The following is an 18,367-nucleotide window of genomic DNA, read 5'->3' as shown; positions in this document are numbered from 1 at the left end:
TGCCTACTCTATCTGGGCCCCTCATAATTTTGTTCACCTCAATCAAGTCACCCCTCAGCCTCCTCTGCTCCAAGGAAAACAACCCAGACTATCCAATCTCTCCTCGTAGCTGCAATTTTCAAGCCCTGGCAACATTCTTGTAAATCTTCTCTGCACTCTCTCCAGAGCAATTACGTCCTTCCTGTAATGTGGTGACCAGAACTGCGCTCAATACTCCAGCTGTGACCTTACCAGCATTTTATACAGTTCCATCATTACATCCCTGCTTTTGTATTCTATACCTCAACTAATAACGGAGAGCATTCCGTATGCCTTCTTTACAACCTTATCTACCTGTACTACCACCTTCAGGGACCTGTGCACGTGCACTCCAAGATCTCTCACTTCCTCTACCCCTCTCAATATATTCCCGTTTACTGCGTATTCGCTTTTACTGTTTGCCCTCCCTAAGTGCATTACCTCACACTTGTCCGGGTTGAACTCCATTTGCCACTTTTCCGCCCGCTCCACCAACCCGTTGATATCTTCTTGGAGTCTACAGCTATCCTCTTCACTATCAACTACACGGCCAATTTTTGTGTCGGCTACAAATTTGCCAATCATGCCCCCTATATTCAAGTCCAAATCATTAATATATACCACAAACAGCAAGGGACCCAACACTGAGCCCTGTGGCACACCACTGGAAACGGATTTCCATTCGCAAAGACGCCCATCGATTTTTACCCTTTGTTTCCTGTTACTAAGCCAATTTTGGATCCAATTTGCCACATTTCCCTGTATCCCATGGGCTTTTACCTTTCTGACCAGTCTGCCATGTGGGACCTTGTCAAATGCCTTACTAAAATCCATGTAAACAACATCCACTGCACTACCCTCATCAATCCTCCTTGTCACTTCCTCAAAGAATTTAATCAGATTGGTAAGGCATTACCTTCCCTGAACAAATCCATGCTGACTATCCCTGATTAAACCATGCCTTTCCAAGTGACAGTTTATCCTATCTCTCAGTATTGATTCTAATAGTTTGTCCACCACCGAGGTAAGACTGACCAGCCTATAATTGTTCGGCCTTTCCCTCGTACCCTTTTTAAACAATGGTACTACGTTTGCAGTCTTCCAGTCCTCCGGTACCTCCCCTGTATCTAGTGAGGATTGGAAAATGATCCTCAGAGCATCCGCTATTTCCTCCTTGGCTTCCTTCAGTAGCCCAGGAAACAATCTGTCCGGCCCTGGTGACTTATCAACTTTCAAGGATTCCAGTCCCTCCAGTACTTCCTCTCTCGTTATGTTTACCGTATCCAATATTTCACACCTCTCCTCTTGAACTACTACGTCCGGATCATCCCTTTCCTTTGCGAATACGGTGACAAAATATTCATTTAAAACTCTACCCACATCCTCTGCTTCTACACACAAGTTATCCTTATCATCCCTGATAGGTCCCACCTTTTCCTTAGCTATCCTCTTGTTCTTAATGTACTGATGAAACATCTTTGGGTTTTCTTTAATCTTACTAGCTAATATTTTTTCATGCCCTCTCTTTGCTTTCCTTATTTCCTTTTTTACGTCATCCCTGTACTTTCTATATTCCTCTCGGCTTTCTGCAGTATTTAGTTTTCTGTGATAGTCATAAGCTTTCTTTTTCTGCTTTAACTTGCCCCGTATACTTCTAGACAACCAGGGGGCTCTAGATTTGGCAGTGCCACCCTTCTTCTTTGAGGGGACGTGTCTGCATTGTACCTGTAGAATTTCACTTTTTAGTGCCTCCCACTGGCTTGCCACTGATTTCTCCTCAAGTAGTTGTGTCCAGTCCACTTCTGCCAAGTCACCTCTTACTTCTGTAAAATTTGCCTTCCCCCAATTTAAAACCTTTACTCGTGATTTAACTCTGTCCTTTTCCATAATAATGCTAAAACTAACTGAATTGTGGTCACTATCCCCATTATGGTCACCCACTGTCACTTCACCCACTTGCCCATCTTCATTTCCCAGGACTAAATTTAGAATTGCATCCCCTCTTGTTGGGCTTGTCATGTACTGGCTCAAAAAGTTCTCCTGGACACCAATAAGAATTTTGCGCCCTCTGTGCCCCTCATACTGTTTGAATCTCAGTTGATGTTAGGGTAGTTGAAGTCCCCTACTATTATTGCCCTCTTATTTTTGCACTCAGAAATTTGCCTACATAAATGTTCTTCTATCTCCCTTTCGCTATTCGGGGGTCTATAGTACACTCCTAGTACTGTAACTGCCCCTTTTTTATTTCTTAGCTCAACCCATATGACCTCGATTGATGATCCATTTAGCATATCATCCCTCCTCACAACTGTAATTGATTCTTTAACCAATAATGCTACCTTATATCCACGGATATTGAGCTGCCAATTATCCCCCTCTTTAAGCCAGGTTTCCGTTATAGCAATGATATCATGCTGCCATGTGTCTCTCTGTGCCCTTAGCTCATCTGCTTTGTTTGTAATACTCCTTGCATTGAAGTATATACCCTTTAACCCCGTCAAAGTCCAGTGCTGAACACTATTTAACTTTTGCTTCTTTTGCCTTTCTGAGTTGCTAACTACTTCACTAACTGCTTTTCTACTTCCCGTTTCCTGGTCTGAGTTTGTCCTATCTGTACCTGCCCTTTGGTTCCCATCCCCCTGCCATACTAGTTTAAACCCTCCCCAACAGAACTAGCAAATGCCCCCGCAAGGATATTGGTCCTGGTTCTGCTTGTACAGGTCCCGCCTTTCCCAGAATCGGTCCCAATGCCTCAGGAATTTAAATCCCTCCCTCCTACACCATCTCTCAAGCCACGCATTCATCTGATCTATTCTCCTATTCCTGCTCTTGCTAACACGTGGCACTGGGAGTAATCCTGAGGTTACTACCTTAGAGGTCCTGCTTTTTAATTTATTTCCTAACTCTCTATATTCTGCTTGCAGGACCTCATCCCTTTTTTTAACCGATGTCATTGGTACCGATATGGACCACGACCTCTGGCTGTTCACCCTCCCCCTTCAGAATGTCCTGCAGCCACTCCTGATTAGATTCGCTATTTAAAATTTATTCCCTCTCTCTAGTGACAGTAGGGCGACACATTCCCTGGTTAAAAATTTGTATGCAATTGGGCCCAACAGTTGTGCTATAAGATACCCCTTCCCTAACCAGGGGAATGTGGCTCTAACACATTGGATGATATGACCTCAGTTTGGCAGAAAACTTGGAAAATGTATCATAATTAGACTTGAATGACACGACTGCTTTGCTTCCCCTTGAGAACGCTAAACTCCTCATCTTTTTTTAAAAAATAACTTTCAGGAACAAAAAGCTTTTCTGCACACCCAAGACCGACAGAGGTTTGGAATCTAGAGGATCGTATACAGTTTATTTTGATTACCAATTTAAAGTGCATTCAAGGTGGCAGCAGCAGTGATGGACAAGCTATTACATGATTAAAAATACTGTATCCCTTATTGATACCTTATTTAAAACCATACTTTGAAATGCTTATAAATTTAAAGTTACTTTTGCAAGTATCCAGTGCCTCAAAATCTTTTACTGTGCCCAAATTTGGCTGCGTAACCTTTGCAATACTGCATTAGGAACCAAAGGACATTCCTTTTAGGGACTGCACTCTGAATGACACCAAGTGGTGTCAAATAGCTATATTATTGAACAGGTTTGTCATTCTGTGAGGTGAGGTGGGAAGAGGTGAGGTTACATTATAATGGAGAGAATCTAAGATGTGCACTTGCTGGGTGCCCAGGTTGTAATCATGGATCAGAATCTGTGTAACCTATAGGATCCATCTCAGCAACCAAAAGATGGCAAATAGCTCATACACTTCCCTCACAGTAACAATACATTGTGGCATTCTATCCTGTTCAGGTTGATGTATTGAGATAGAAAATGTATTTTTTTTTGAACAGCATCTACTCTTGCCAAAAGTTATTTGTACTTAGTTTAAATACAAAGCAGCTAGGCTGTATAGGTTCCCAACAGTAATTCTGTCTTTGATCCCATCAACCACCCTGGCTGCCATCTGTGTCTCGGTCAGGAACCTTGTAATCTTGGCATCCTCCTCAACCCCAATTTCTGTTTCCTCCCCCACATCCTGTTACCAAAACCGCTTTCTTCCACCTCTACAATATTGTCCCCCCTCAAACCCTACCTCTCCCCTTTTCCTGCTGAAACCTGACTCCATGTCTTCATCACCTCAAGGACTAACTTCTCCAATATCCTGTTGTCTGGCCTTTCTCCCCAAACCTAAACTGATCCAAAATTCTATAGCCCACATCTTTTACCCGCAATAAGTCCCACACTCCCATTATTTCAAGCTTTCCAAGCTCCAATAACTTCCCATGCACTATGTTCAAAATATTTTATCCTGGTTTTCAAATCTCTATGGCCTTGATTAACTTTATTTCCGTGATCTCCTCCAGCCTTACCTTCCTCCACTCCTCTAATCCTGGACTTTTGCTCAACCCTCAATCCCCCCACTCCACTATTGGTGGCTGCTCATTCAATCACCATGCTCTCGACCTCTGGAATTCTCCATCCAGTTCCTTCCATTTTGACATCTTCTTCCTGCTTTCATAAACCTCCTCTCCAACCACCTCTTCAGTTCCATATTCTAGCCTCTCCATTTCTCTCTCTTTCCTCCTTTTTGTAAAATGCTGTAAGACATCTGCCTGCATCTGAGTAGCATTCTATAAATGCAAAAGCAAAATACTGCAGATGCTGAAAATCTGAAACAAAAACAAAAAATGTTGGTAATACTCAGCAGGTCAGGCAGTGGAGAGAGAAACAGAGTTAATGTTTCAGGTCGATGACCTTTCGTCAGAACTGGAAAAAGTGAAAGATTTAACAGTTTTTAAGCAAATACAGAGCCAGGGAAAGAGGAGGGGAGGAAAGAACAAAAGGGAAGGTCTCTGATAGGGTGGAGGACAGGAGTGACTAAATGACAAAAGGGATAATGGTGCAAGGCAAAGGGGGTGGTAATGGGACAAGTAAAGAAACAAAAGATGGGTCTAGAGGAGCTGTAAATGGCAACATCAGAAACATTGGCAGCATGCGCTGACCAAAAAAAGAGAACAGTGGTTATGATCTGAAGTTATTGAAATCAATGTTGAGTCCGGAAGGTTGTAAAGTGCCTAAACGAAAGATGACTCAGAGCGGAGCTACAGGCGGGAGCGGACCTGGGAGAGTGCGCAGGACACGGAGACTACTAAAGGCCCAGGCTCGAAGGCCTACCCGCACTCAGAGCGGAGCTACAGGCGGGAGCGGACCTGGGAGAGTGCGCAGGACTCAGAGAGCACTAAAGGCCCAGGCTCGAAGGCCTACCCGCACTCGGAGCGGAGCTACAGGCGGGAGCAGACCTAGGAGAGAGCGCGGGACTCGGAGACTACTAAAGGCCCAGGCTCGAAGGCCCACCCGCACTCGGAGCGGAGCTACAGGCGGGAGCAGACCTAGGAGAGAGCGTGGGACTCGGAGACTACTAAAGGCCCAGGCTCGAAGGCCCACCCGCACTCGGAGCGGAGCTACAGGTGGGAGTGGACCTGGGAGAGAGCGGAGGACTCGGAGACTACTAAAGGCCCAGGCTCGAAGGCCTACCCGCACTCGGAGAGGAGCTACAGGCGGGAGCGGACCTGGGAGAGAGCGGAGGACTCGGAGACTACTAAAGGCCCAGGCTCGAAGGCCTACCCGCACTCGGAGAGAGACAATCGGTGAAAAAACAAGGAGTGACGTCACAGGACAGCAGGTCGGCGATTAGCTGGTATTAGTTTTTTTCCTGAGTTAGGGAATTGGGTAAAATTGAATGAAAAGCTAGAAGCGTAAAACTAGCTCATTAAAATTAAAGCTTAAACTATTTAACTGGAGTAATATAACCAAAAACAACCGTATTTAAGGCTTAATTTGTTTTTGTTTGGTTTAAGTTAATCTAATAAATTAAGGCATGGCAGGGCAGCTCAGACCCGTTGATTGCACAACCCGTGCTATGTGGGAACTCCAGGATGCTTCCCGTGTCCTGGACAACCACATGTGCAGGAAGTGTCGTCAGCTGGTGGAGCTCGAGCTCCGGGTTTCGGACCTTGAGCAGCAGCTGGCGTCACTGCAGTGTATCCGCAAAGCTGAGACTTTCGTGGATAGCACGTTTCAGGATGTGGTCACCCCGCAGATTAAGAGAGTGCAGGCAGAGAAGGACTGGGTGACCGCCAGACAGACAAGGAGGACCAGGCAGGTAGTGCAGGAGTCCCGAGGGCATCTCACTCTCCAACCAGTATTCAGTTCTGGGTACTGGTGGGGGAGAGGGTTCCTCTGGAGTGTGCAGCCAGAGCCAAGTCCAAAGCACCATGGGTGGCTCAGCTGTACAAGGGTGGGGGAGTGGGGAGAAAGATCGAGAGAGCAAGTGATAGGGGATTCTGTAGATAGGGGAGCAGACAGGCGTTTCTGCGGCCGCAATCGTGATTCCAGGATGGTATGTTGCCTCCCTGGTGCCAGGGTCATGGATGTCACTGAGCGGCTGCAGGACATTCTGAAGGGGGAGGGTGAACAGCCAGAGGTCGTAGTCCATATCGGTACCAACGACATAGGTAAAAAGAGGGATGAGGTCCTGCAAGCAGAATATAAGGAGTTAGGAAATAAGTTCAAAAGCAGGACCTCAAGAGTAGTAATCTCAGGATTATTCCCAGTGCCACGTGCCAGTGAGTATGGGAATAGGAGAATAGATCAGATGAATGCGTGGCTGGAGGGTTGGTGCAGGAGGGAGGGACTTAGATTCCTGAGGAGTTGGGATCGATTCTGGGGAAGGTGGGACCTGTACAAGCCAGACAGGTTGCACCTCAACAGATCCGGGACTAATATCCTTGTAAGGGGGTTTGCTACTGCTGTTGGGGAAGAGTTTAAACTAGAGTGGAAGGGGGATGGGAACCTGAGCGGGGAATCAGAAGAGAGTAAAGTTGAGAGAAGCAAGAGAGGGGAGGACCCAGGGGAAATTTACAATACAAATAGTTGTTCAAGAACAAGCGAAAGGGAAAAGCGTAGCGCAGCAGAAAGTGTACTTTAGGCACTACAGATAAAGTGAAAACTAGAAGGTATAAAGCAATTAACCCAGCATCAAAGCTGAAGATCAGGCTAGGGTGTGTGGCCCAACTAAGAGTTCTATATACAAATGCACGGAGTATAAGGAATAAATTAAATGAACTACAGGCACAAATTCAAATTGGAGCGTATGACATGATAGCTATTACTGAGACATGGCTGCAGGATGGTCAGGATTGGGAACTAAATATACCAGGTTATAAGGTCTACAGGAGAGATAGGGAAAATGGAAGAGGGGGAGGAGTAGCCTTAGTGATTAGAGATGAAATCACTTCAATGATAAAGGGGGATATAACGAGAGGTAAGCAGCCAACAGAGACCTTATGGGTTGAATTGAGAAATAGGAAAGGATCTAAGACTATAGTGGGAGTTGTGTATAGGACCCCTGGCAGCAGCTCTGAAGTGCTAGATTGTATAAATGCAGAGATTAGACAAGCGTGTAAGAAAGGTATAGTGGTCTTAATGGGGGACTTTAACCATCACATAGATTGGGAAAAGCAGACTAGCAACTGTCAGAAAGGTAGTGAATTTCTTGAGTGTGTCCGGGATAGTTTTCTACAGCAGTATGTCCTAGAGGCAACAAGGGGGCAAGCCATACTAGATTTAGTAATGAGTAATGAACCAGATTTAGTTAACAGCTTGACTCTGCATGAACATCTATCCAAAACCGATCATAACATGATCGAGTTCAATGTAGTGTTTGAAAGGGAAAAAAGTGAATCAGCTGCTAAGATTCTAAACTTGGGTAAGGCCGACTTCAATGGGATGAGACAGAGACTGTCCACAGTAAACTGGACAAATCTGTTAATGGGTAAAATGACTGATGATCAGTGGGAAATGTTTAAAGAAACATTTAACGTGATACAGAATCGGTTTATACCCCTGAGGGGCAAGAACTCTACTTGCCAAAAAAAACAACCATGGACAACTAAAGAGGTAAGGGACAGTAGAAGACATAAGGAAAGGGCATACAAAAAGGCAAAAAATGGCACAGATCCTGGCGAATGGGAAAGATACAAAGATCAACAAAGGGTCACAAAACAGATTGTAAGAGCTACAAAAAGAGAGTATGAAAAGAAACTTGCAAGGGATATCAAAACCAATACGTAGAACTTTTATAGTTATATTAGGAAAAAGAGGGTGGTCAGGAGCAGTGTTGGCCCCTTAAAAACTGAAAGTGGGGATATTGTCATTGACAATGGGGAAATGGCAGACATGTTGAATAATTACTTTGCGTCAGTATTTACAGTAGAAAAAGAGGATAGCATGCCGTTAGAAACTAATATTGAATTTGGGACAGGGACTCGATAAAATTAACATAAGTAAAACAACAGTAATGAAGAAAATAATAGCTCTAAAGAGTGACAAATCCCCAGGACCAGATGGTTTCCATCCCAGGGTTCTAAAGGAAGTAGGTGAGCACATTGCGGATGCCCTAACTATAATCTTTCAAAGTTCTCTAGATTCAGGAACTGTCCCTCTAGATTGGAAAATTGCACGTCACTCCATTTTTTAAGAAAGGAGAGAGAGGGAAACCAGGGAATTATAGACCAGTTAGCCTAACATCTGTTGTGGGGAAAATGCTGGAGTCTATAATTAAGGATAGGGTGACTGAACACCTCGAGAATTCAGTTAATCAGAGAGAGCCAGCATGGATTTGTGAAAGGTAGGTCATGCCTGACAAACCTGATTGAATTTTTTGAAGAGATGACTAAAGTAGTGGACAGGGGAATGTCAATGGATGTTATTTATATGGACTTCCAGAAGGCATTTGATAAAGTCCCACATAAGAGACTGTTAGCTAAGATAGAAGCCCATGGAATCGAGGGAAAAGTACGGACTTGGTTAGGAAGTTGGCTGAGCGAAAGGCGACAGAGTAGGGATAATGGGTAGGTACTCACATTGGCAGGATGCGACTAGTGGAGTCCCGACTTAGATGAAGGCATAGAAAGTCTCATATCTAAGTTTGCCGATGACACAAAGATTGGTGGCATTGTAAGCAGTGTAGATGAAAACATAAAATTACAAAGGGAAATTGATAGATTAGGTGAATGGGCAAAATTGTGGCAAATGGAATTCAGTGTAGACAAATGTGAGGTCATCCACTTTGGATCAAAAAAGGATAGAACAGGGTACTTTTAAATGGTAAAAAGTTAAAAACAGTGGATGTCCAAAGGGACCTAGGGGTTCAGGAACATAGATCACTGAAGTGTCATGAACAGGTGCAGAAAATAATCAATAAGGCTAATGGAATGCTGACCTTTATATCTAGAGGACTAGACTACAAGGGGGCAGAAGTTATGCTGCAGCTATACAAAACCCTGGTTAGACTGCACCTGGAGTACGGAGAACAGTTCTGGGCACCGCACCTTCGGAAAGACAATTTGGCCTTGGAGGGAGTGCAGCGTAGGTTTACTAGAATGATACCCGGACTTCAAGGGTTAAGTTACGAGGAGAGATTACACAAATTGGGGTTGTATTCTCTAGAGTTTCGAAGGTTAAGGGGGGATCTGATCGAAGTTTATAAAATATCAAGGGGAACAGATAGGGTGGATAGAGAGAAACTATTTCCGCTGGTTGGGGATTCTAGGAGTAGGGGGCACAGTCTAAAATTAGAGCCAGACCTTTCAGGAGTGAGATTAGAAAACATTTCTACACATAAGGGGTGGTAGAAGTTTGGAACTCTCTTCCACAAATGGCAATTGATACTAGCTCAATTGCTAAATTTAAATCTGAGATAGATAGCTTTTTGGCAACCAAAGGTATTAAGGGATATGGGCCAAAGGCAGGTATATGGAGTTAGATCACAGATCAGCCATGATCTTATGAAATGGCGGAGAAGGCTCGAGGGGCTGAATGGCCTACTCCTGTTCCTATATTCCTATGTGAGGTGCTATTCCTTGAACTTCTGTTGAGCTTCATTGGAACAGTGTAGGAGGCCGAGGACAGAGAGGTCAGAGTGGAGTGGGACAGAGAATTAAAATGGCAAGCAACCAGAAGGTCAGGGTCACGCTTACAGACAGAGCGGAGGTGTTCAGCAAAGCAATCACCCAATCTGCGTTTGGTCTCCCCAGTGTAGAGCAGACCGCATCGTGAGCAGCGAATACAGTATACTAAATTGAAAGAAGTACAAGTACATCGCTGGTTCACCTGGAAGGAGTGTTTGGGGCCCTGGATGGTGGGAAAGGAGGAGGTGAAAGGGCAGGTGTTGCATCTCCTGTGCTCGCACGGGAAGGTGCTGTGGGAAAGACAGCGGGTGTTGGAAGAGTGGACCAGGGTGCCGCAGAGGGAACGGTCCCTTCAGAATGCTGAAAGGGGAGGGGAGGGCAAGATGTGTTTGGTGGTGGCATCGTGCAAAGGTGGTAGAAATAGCGGAGGGTGATACGTTGAATGTGGAGGCTGGTGGGGTGGAAGGTGAAGACAAGGAGGACCCTATCATGCTTCTAGGAGGGAAGGGAAGGGGGTGAGGTCAGAAGTGCGGGAAATGGGACGAACATGGTCGAGGCCCTGTCAACTACAGTGGAGGGAAATCCACAGTTGAGGAAAAAGAAAGACATATTGGAAGCACTGGTGTGAATGGTGGCATCGTCAGAACAGATATGACGGAGATGGAGAAATTGGAAAAAGGGAATAGAGTCCTTACAGGAAGCGGGGTGGGAGGAAGTGTAATCAAGGTAGCGGTGGGAGTCGGTGGGTTTATAGTAGATATTGGCTGACAGCCTATCCCCAGAAATGGAGATAGAGAAGTCGAGGAATGGAAGGGAAGAGTTGGAAAGGGACTATATGAAGGCAAGGGAAGGGTGGAAATTGGTAGCAAAGTAAATTAAATTTTCCAGTTCAGAGCGAGAGCAGAAAATGGCACCGATACAGTCATCAATGTACCGGAAAAAGAGATGAGGGAGGGGACCTAAGAAGGACTGGAACAAAGGATGTTCCACATATCCCATAAAAAGGCAGGCATCACTTCCTCCAAATAAAAGGTGTCGCTATGGGAACCCATATGGGTCCTGGCAATGCCTGCCCGCCACCCGATCACAGACCCTCCCTTTTGTTCTTTCCTCCCGTCCCCCTTTGCCTGGCTCTGTACTTGCTTAAAAACTGTTAAACCTTTCACTTCTTCCAGTTCTGTCAAAAGGTCATCGACCTGAAACATTAACTCAATTCTTTCTCCTCAGATACTGCCTGACTTGCTGAGTATTTCTAATATTTTCTGTTTTTACTCTATAAATGCAAGCTGTTATTATCATTTGAATAAACGTTAGGAGGATCTTCAACACTTTGAGAACACTTGTAACTAAGTTCTGGCTTGATTCCAGCTGTAAGCTAACTAATTAGATTCACTAAAGAATATAGTTTGAACAAAGCACCCTTCTTGTACTTTTACAACTTATAGAAAGTCACAATATACACTGCTAATGTTGAAGTGTACATATTTATTACTACATATAACTGAGCGTAGCTCACAAGCTGATTTCAGACATTTGTCGTCACTCAACTGGTCCTGACAAATATATAACTTGTCCTGATCACTAGGACAGCTTTAATAAAAGTTGCACAAGGAAGAGCATAAACTCCTGCTTGGAGACACAGTTATTCAAAATATTATGTCAAGAAAATATTCTGTCATTTCCAAACTCCAATACTTTGAACAGTTTCAAAGACATGATCCAGGTTACAAAGGACTTGGTTCCTGCTGCCTTTTGATTCCAGATTCCTGATTCCTAACCCTTCCCAATATTCTCCATCTTCTCGAAGCGACTGGCTCTTGCTGGCATTTGGATACATGGATATCATCTTCATGAGGGAGACTACAGAACCATGGTGGAGGGGGTAGGTCAGGATCACAAGCAAGCTCAATCCTGTCCTACCCAATGCTCACATACACATGCACCTTCCACCGGAGTCACTGTACAGTCCTCAGCAGCAAGCCAGGCTGAATTGTTTCCTCATTAGCGCCATAGTGGTGCTATGGACAACTGCAGCAATCCAGCCGATATTTATAAGACAGCACAGAATGTCGATAGAAGCAGAGGAACCTGCTCAGTTCCACACCAGGTGGTGGCTTTACCACTGGGTTATCAAGGAGGACTCCTGCTAAATTGGCTCTACGTCAGCTTCCAGAGGTTCCTGCAGTGGGTAAGCACTCTCGCCTCTGAGTCAGAAGGTTGTGGGTTTGAGTCCCACTCCAGGGACTTGAGCACAAATTCTAGGCTGTCATTCCAGTGCAGTCCTGAGGGAGTGCTGCACTGTCGGAGGTGCTGTCTTTCGGATGAGATGTTAAACCAAGGTCCCGTCTGCCCTCTCAGGTGGACGTAAAAGATCCCATGGCATTATTCAGAAGAGCAGGGGAGTTCTCCCCAGTGTCCTGGCCAATAGTTATCACTCAACCAACATCACTAAAACAAATGATCTGGTCGTTATCTCATTGCTGTTTTGGGACCTTGCTGTGCGCAAATTGGCACCAGCGTTTCCTACATTACAATCATGACTACATTTTAAAAGTACTATTTTAGGACATCTTGAGGTTGTGAAAGGCACTATATAGATGCAAGTCTTTGTTTATTTTTATTTTCTGAATCAAATTCCTGATGACAAATTGGATTTGGCCTGTCCCACATAAAAAAGAACTAGGGCAAGCCCTTAGTTACAGCTTCTGTAAAGTAAATTCATCCAACATTTTCGGTGTGGTAGAAGTCAGCACTAACTCACTGCACCTTCATCAGATTTGCTCCACTATAAGATTGGTGTCGCTGTGGCTCCGTGGTAGCACTCCCACCTCTGACTCACAAGGTCATGGGTTCTAAGCCCCACTCTAGACACTTGAGCACATAATCCAGGCCGACATTCCGGTGCAATACTGAGGGAGTGCTGCACTGTAGGAGATGCCGTCTTTTGGATGAGATGTTAAAGCTAGGCCCCGTCTGCCCGCTCAGGTGGAGGTAAAAGATCCCAAGGTACTATTCAAAGAAGAGCAGGGGAGTTCTTACGATGTCCTGGTCAATACTTATCCCTCAAACAGATTATCTGGTCATTGTTGTTTGTGGGATCTTGCTGTGTGCAAATTGGTTGCTGGCTTTTCTACATCACAACAGTGACTGCACCTCAACAGTACTTCACTGGCTGTAAATCGCTTTGTAAGGTCATGAAAGGTGCTATATAAATGCAAGTTCTTTCTTTCTATAGGCCCTATAAAGCCCTTGGGTTAGAGAGAGGGAAAAAAATCAGCCAGGTTTTCCACTTCTGATCGCTGGCCAGTGACCCTGCCGGAAATCGAGCAGAGGTCGGGGCTCAGCACTCCAACACTTCTTGCGCCTCGCTGACATGGAGCTGTGGGACTATAATCCGGGTCAAGTCAGCTGGTTCAGGAGATATTAGAAAAAAAAAGAATCAAAACAATGGATTCAGGACTTGAATGGGCCATTGGAACCCCAGTCATTGCTTGGAATCAGTTCCTGAGAGTTTACTTAGAGGAGAAACGGTTGAGAGACAGTACTTTATTTGGCAAGGACGACAGTAAAATAACATAACAGATTTCCATTTTAATACTGAGGGACCTTTCAACCCAAGTGCCAGCCTACGGTCAGTTAGGGGTGGCCACGTGGGAGACACATGCTCACAGGCTCTTCATGTTGAAACCCCTTATAGCCAGCCGCATGGCAGCAAGTGTTAACAAAGGTGTGAGAACAGAATTCTTCAAGACAGTGTCTTGGACATTTTAGAAAGGACTGCAGGAAATAAGAGAACATTATTCTTTATTAATATAATGACAGAGGAACGCATCCATCTTGTCATACTTAGTTTGGGGGGGACACCAATGCCATTAAATACTTCACATTTTAATCAGATCATTTGGGCACTGTGCCGCCCTGCATTCGAGGTGTGTGTTAGTACAGTGCACTAAATGCTGATGGTTGCGTAGGCATGTATACCCAATAAGCAGATAACTAATTTCCCACAATCTTTCTTACCTGGAATATAGGCTCGAGAGGACGACAGACAAACGATACTGTAGTACAATATTAAAAAAATGATGCACTGTTTTGGGAAAAATGCTATTTTGTATTTACACGTCAGTTTAGGGGCAGCTTTCAGAGCCAATGGTGTGATATTTACACTGGTTTAAGACTGACAGATTAGCATTTACGATAGAGGGATACGCACTGTAAACTTAAAAATCACACTTATTATACAGGTAACAAAACAGACCCATGAAAATTAATCTGCAAACACTCTAGATTTTTTTTTAATATAAAGGTGACAGTGAAAGAGGTACACTTAATATGTACACACTTCAATTGACTGCACTAGGGCAGCAGGTGGCTACAGTGTGCTGTCATAGAATGTACACAAGTAAATCCCCCAAACGACAACTCTTCAACAACTAATGGGTTCTCAAGATGATGGTGAACTAAGCTGGAAGTTTAAGGTGGGATACTGGGTCTGTGCCTAAAGGGTACAAACACCATACGATTACCCATTTGCGTTCCAATATGGCAGAACAGTGAAGGTTTTCACAAGTTAGATGTTCTAAAATATGTTATAAAGTACGGAGAATCACTTTGAATCTTATTACAACCCAGACAGGAGCACCAAATTGTATTTAGCTTATACCCGTTATTCAGTTATGAGAATTAAAGGGCTGAATTTCCAACTTTACGCTCCGGGGTTGGGGGGAAGCCTGGGTCGCGTGTCGTTAATCCGGACAAGTGCTGTGTGTGGCTGTCCCACCATTTAAATGAATGGTCAGGAAGTTATGCACAGTGCACGCCCCAGTTTCCAATATGCATACATGGCGGGCAAGGCCCCCCCCCTGGGAGCGCAGAGTCAGAAAACGGCCTCAAAAGTCCTTGCTTTCTAACGCCTTACTTCAGTGTCACTCCTTTTCTGTAAAAGACGATACATATTTACGAGTGTGTGTAGTAACACACACACACACATACACACACACACACACACAAAGTATATAATTTTTTAAAAAACTAAATTACATGACAACAGTTGAACTGTCCAAAGGAGAGGAGATTCTCCTTAGAGTTTGGTTTTATCTTAAAGGAAAGGGCTTTCTCACAGAGTGGGATCTGCAGAATCCTGTCCCTGATATTTACATTCTTTGATCGGGCAGGGTCAAATTTATTCACAGGGTCTGCACTGTTTTCAAGGCACGCACTGTCATTTGCTAATCCACTGTTCTCGGCCATTCGGTCCATCAAGTGCTTTGGACTTTCCAGACTCGGCCCTTCACACTTTTTAAGCAACTGCAGTTTTTCCTTTGTTAAGTCAGTGATTGTCTGAGTGGGCACAGTGGGCTCTGTAACTTTGGGGTCTAGGTTGGCAGGACATTGGTGAGCGTGCGGGCAAGATGGTGGCATCTCGATACTGATGTCGCTGATGTTTACTGGAGCTCTGATGACACTTTTGCTGGTGCTGTTGTTGTTGCTCTCGTTCATCAGGTTGATTGGCCTGTTTCCAAAGTAACTTGAAAGCTTCTCACTTTTCTCGACCCACCTGCTGCAACAAAGCGGCCCCACTGATCCTTGGACTTCAACAGAAGAACTCATCGCCCCGCTTTCACGCTGGCAATTCCACATCTCCCGTAACAGTTTGCTGCCATCACCCTTATCGCTGTCTTTGTTGGGACAGCCCAAGGTGGAGACGCTGTTGTCCTTGTGATTAACACCGCTACATGGAGCTTGCACCACATTTAGCAATGGTGTGGCTTTGACCTCCATTTCTGCATTTTCTTCTTCTTCTTCTTCTTCTTCATCTTCTTCACAGATCTGTTGGAGGAGTGGCACGTTCTTTGGCATGACAGACGTTTCCAGTGAAGATCGAAGGAGAATTCTCATTGGCGATGGAGTCGCAGAACTGTCCTGTGCATTATTCATGAGTTTCACAATATTTTTTATTTCATTCTTTTCTGTGTCTTTTTGCATGGCCTCTGGGTGGTTTGATGGGCCCTTTGTGTTTGCAGAGTGCTTGACTGAAAACCCATTGTGCATTTCAGGCAAGGGGCCATTATCAGTGGCGCTCACAAAGCTGTTGACTGGTGCCGACAAAGATTGCCTGAAAGAGAGAGACCACAAATTGAGGTGTTTTATGTAACCAACAATAAGCTGCAAGTCATATACCCATTGAAATGTGCAATACCTGAAACACTTCAACTGAAATACAGTGCAAGGATGAGCATTTCACTTGACAGTTGCATCTTTCAGTTTAGGTTGCAATTGGCAATCCAATCATCTCAATCTATAGGATAAATTCTGCTGCTCATGGAGGATGCCAATATTGGGGAATGGAAAACTTTTCTATTTATAATACTAACATACTGAGATACGCCCAGTCATATTCAGCCTTGCCAGATGCAGAGTGAAGCTCCCGCTCATTCAATCTGTCTTAAATTCAGATGAATATCTCCCACAGCACCAAAACAAAGTGTCTCACTGTCCGCAGCAACCACCCTTATGATCATTTTCAACCTACACTGAGTTGTGGGTAGTCTTGTGTTGTTGACCCATGTCTGCAGGGAATTAGTTGAGATTTCCCAACTTATTTCATGTGAACCCTTATGACTGACAGAGAGAGGAGACTTTCATAACAATGCTTTGGCTTAGATTCATATCACTGGGTGAAAGGACAGCATGCCATCCTCCTCTTAGCATCCCATTATCTCTGATAAATAAACAATTATCTCAGGGTTAGAGATCAAACTCAGCTGTGGATCTTCCTTTTGCTATTGCTTACCTTCAACAAATTAGCTGAGCATTTAAATACAAACCTTTTAAAACCAGGTACAATTACCAACACAGAGATAAATACAGGCATCATGCAAAGCAGCTTTGCTTTTCAATTCATACCAATGGGCAGCAGGCTGTTTGCTACACTAGAGAATTAGACTCTAGGTAAGAAGAATTGATGGAGAATCCTAACCATTCACGTTCATACTCAGGCCTGCCCAGGACAGCGGTATCCAAGCTGTGTTCTGTAGGCCATGCGTGGCCTTTACGTCCTGACAATCGAGGCCAGGCAACCCAACTCTAGTTCTGCTTATTTCTTACTCACTTGGTGGATCCTTGAATTGGGAGGTTTGGAAAGGGCACTGTTGCATTATGTGGATAAATCCTAAATCAGAACACCAAGACCTGTTAGTGATGGCAACTTGAGTTGTTTGAAAATCAAGGGGAACCTGGATTTAAACTTTATAAGTGGCCATGAGATGCTGTGTTATGCACCAGTACCGCCCACATAGTCAAAACGCTTGGGCACTTCTACACTAGAGGGCGAGCTTGCCAGGCAGGGCCAGGTTGTCTAACAGAGCAGGAAATTGGTTCCACCAGTTCCTTGTTTGCCTCCTAATGGGATGATAGTGTTGGTCAAATACCCATCAGCCATCTCACCCCGCAGGCCAATAAAAATGCTGCAGATTTTAATGCGGGTGCACAAATTTTACAGCTGTTGTTAAAGGATTTCCCTTGTGAACTATTTGTTACCTGCACTGCACATGGGTGGTCCAGTTGTAGTCCAGGTTAAGGTTCCGATTCTGAGTCTGTTTCTCCTGCTTCTCCCTTAATATCCTCTCTGCCAGCAGGAAGTAGCTGGCCGTGATGTGATTGTACTTGTCTGCTTCCAGAGCCCTACATCAAAATAAAATCACAAGACTGTTGAATGAAATGGTCGACCCAAATAATAACTTACCCCTAATATAATGTATATAATATGTAATTTCCAGCATCCACAGTATTTTGCTTTTGAATAACTTTCCCCTTGCCACTTTCCCTCGGCCATGCTCCAATAAGGAGCTGTTTTTTTTAAAAAATGACTTATACGGTCAGCAGATTATGTTAGTTTGAATAATACAATAAATGGGTATGGTAGCCTATTGGTTATGGTACTGGACTAGCAACCTAGAGGTTATGATTTCAAACCCCACCGTGGCAAGTTGTAAAATCCAATTCAATAAATCTGTGGACTGGTGCCAGAAAAATGACCATGAAAGCTGCCAGATTGTCACAAAAAACATAATTGATTCACGAATGTCCTTTCAGGGAAAGGAACTTGCCACACCTCCCCTGGTCAGGCCTACGAGACTCTAGTCTCATAATATGTGGGTTGAATGTAAATGCCCTCTGAAGTGGCCCCAACACCTTCTCAGGGCAACTAGGGGTGGACAGTAAATGTGGCCTTACCAGTGTCACCAACATCCTGAGAACAAATTTTTAAAAATACACTAGGGGAAAACTGGTTTGTAAAGACAACTTTATCTTCCAAC

The 18,367-nt window shown here is 44.4% G+C and overlaps 1 protein-coding gene across 1 annotated transcript in view; it reads right to left on the bottom strand.

Annotated features, from left to right (window-relative positions):
- Positions 1–11,514: 11,514 nt before the first annotated feature.
- Positions 11,515–18,367, bottom strand: part of snrkb (SNF related kinase b) — a 108,826-nt gene continuing 101,973 nt past the window's right edge. Inside the window, exons 5-6 of the mRNA XM_067997758.1 lie at positions 17,589–17,732; positions 11,515–16,164 (exon numbers count right to left, since the gene is read on the bottom strand). Of these exons, the coding sequence (XP_067853859.1) occupies positions 15,081–16,164; positions 17,589–17,732 (1,228 nt within the window). The 3' untranslated portion in view covers positions 11,515–15,080. The remainder of the gene's footprint in view (positions 16,165–17,588; positions 17,733–18,367) is intronic.

The sequence above is a fragment of the Heptranchias perlo genome, chromosome 16 (genome assembly GCF_035084215.1).
Source record: "Heptranchias perlo isolate sHepPer1 chromosome 16, sHepPer1.hap1, whole genome shotgun sequence".
Taxonomy (NCBI): domain Eukaryota; kingdom Metazoa; phylum Chordata; class Chondrichthyes; order Hexanchiformes; family Hexanchidae; genus Heptranchias; species Heptranchias perlo.
The sequence above is the reverse complement of the archived record's forward strand: the minus strand, read 5'-3'. Positions and strand labels throughout refer to the sequence as shown.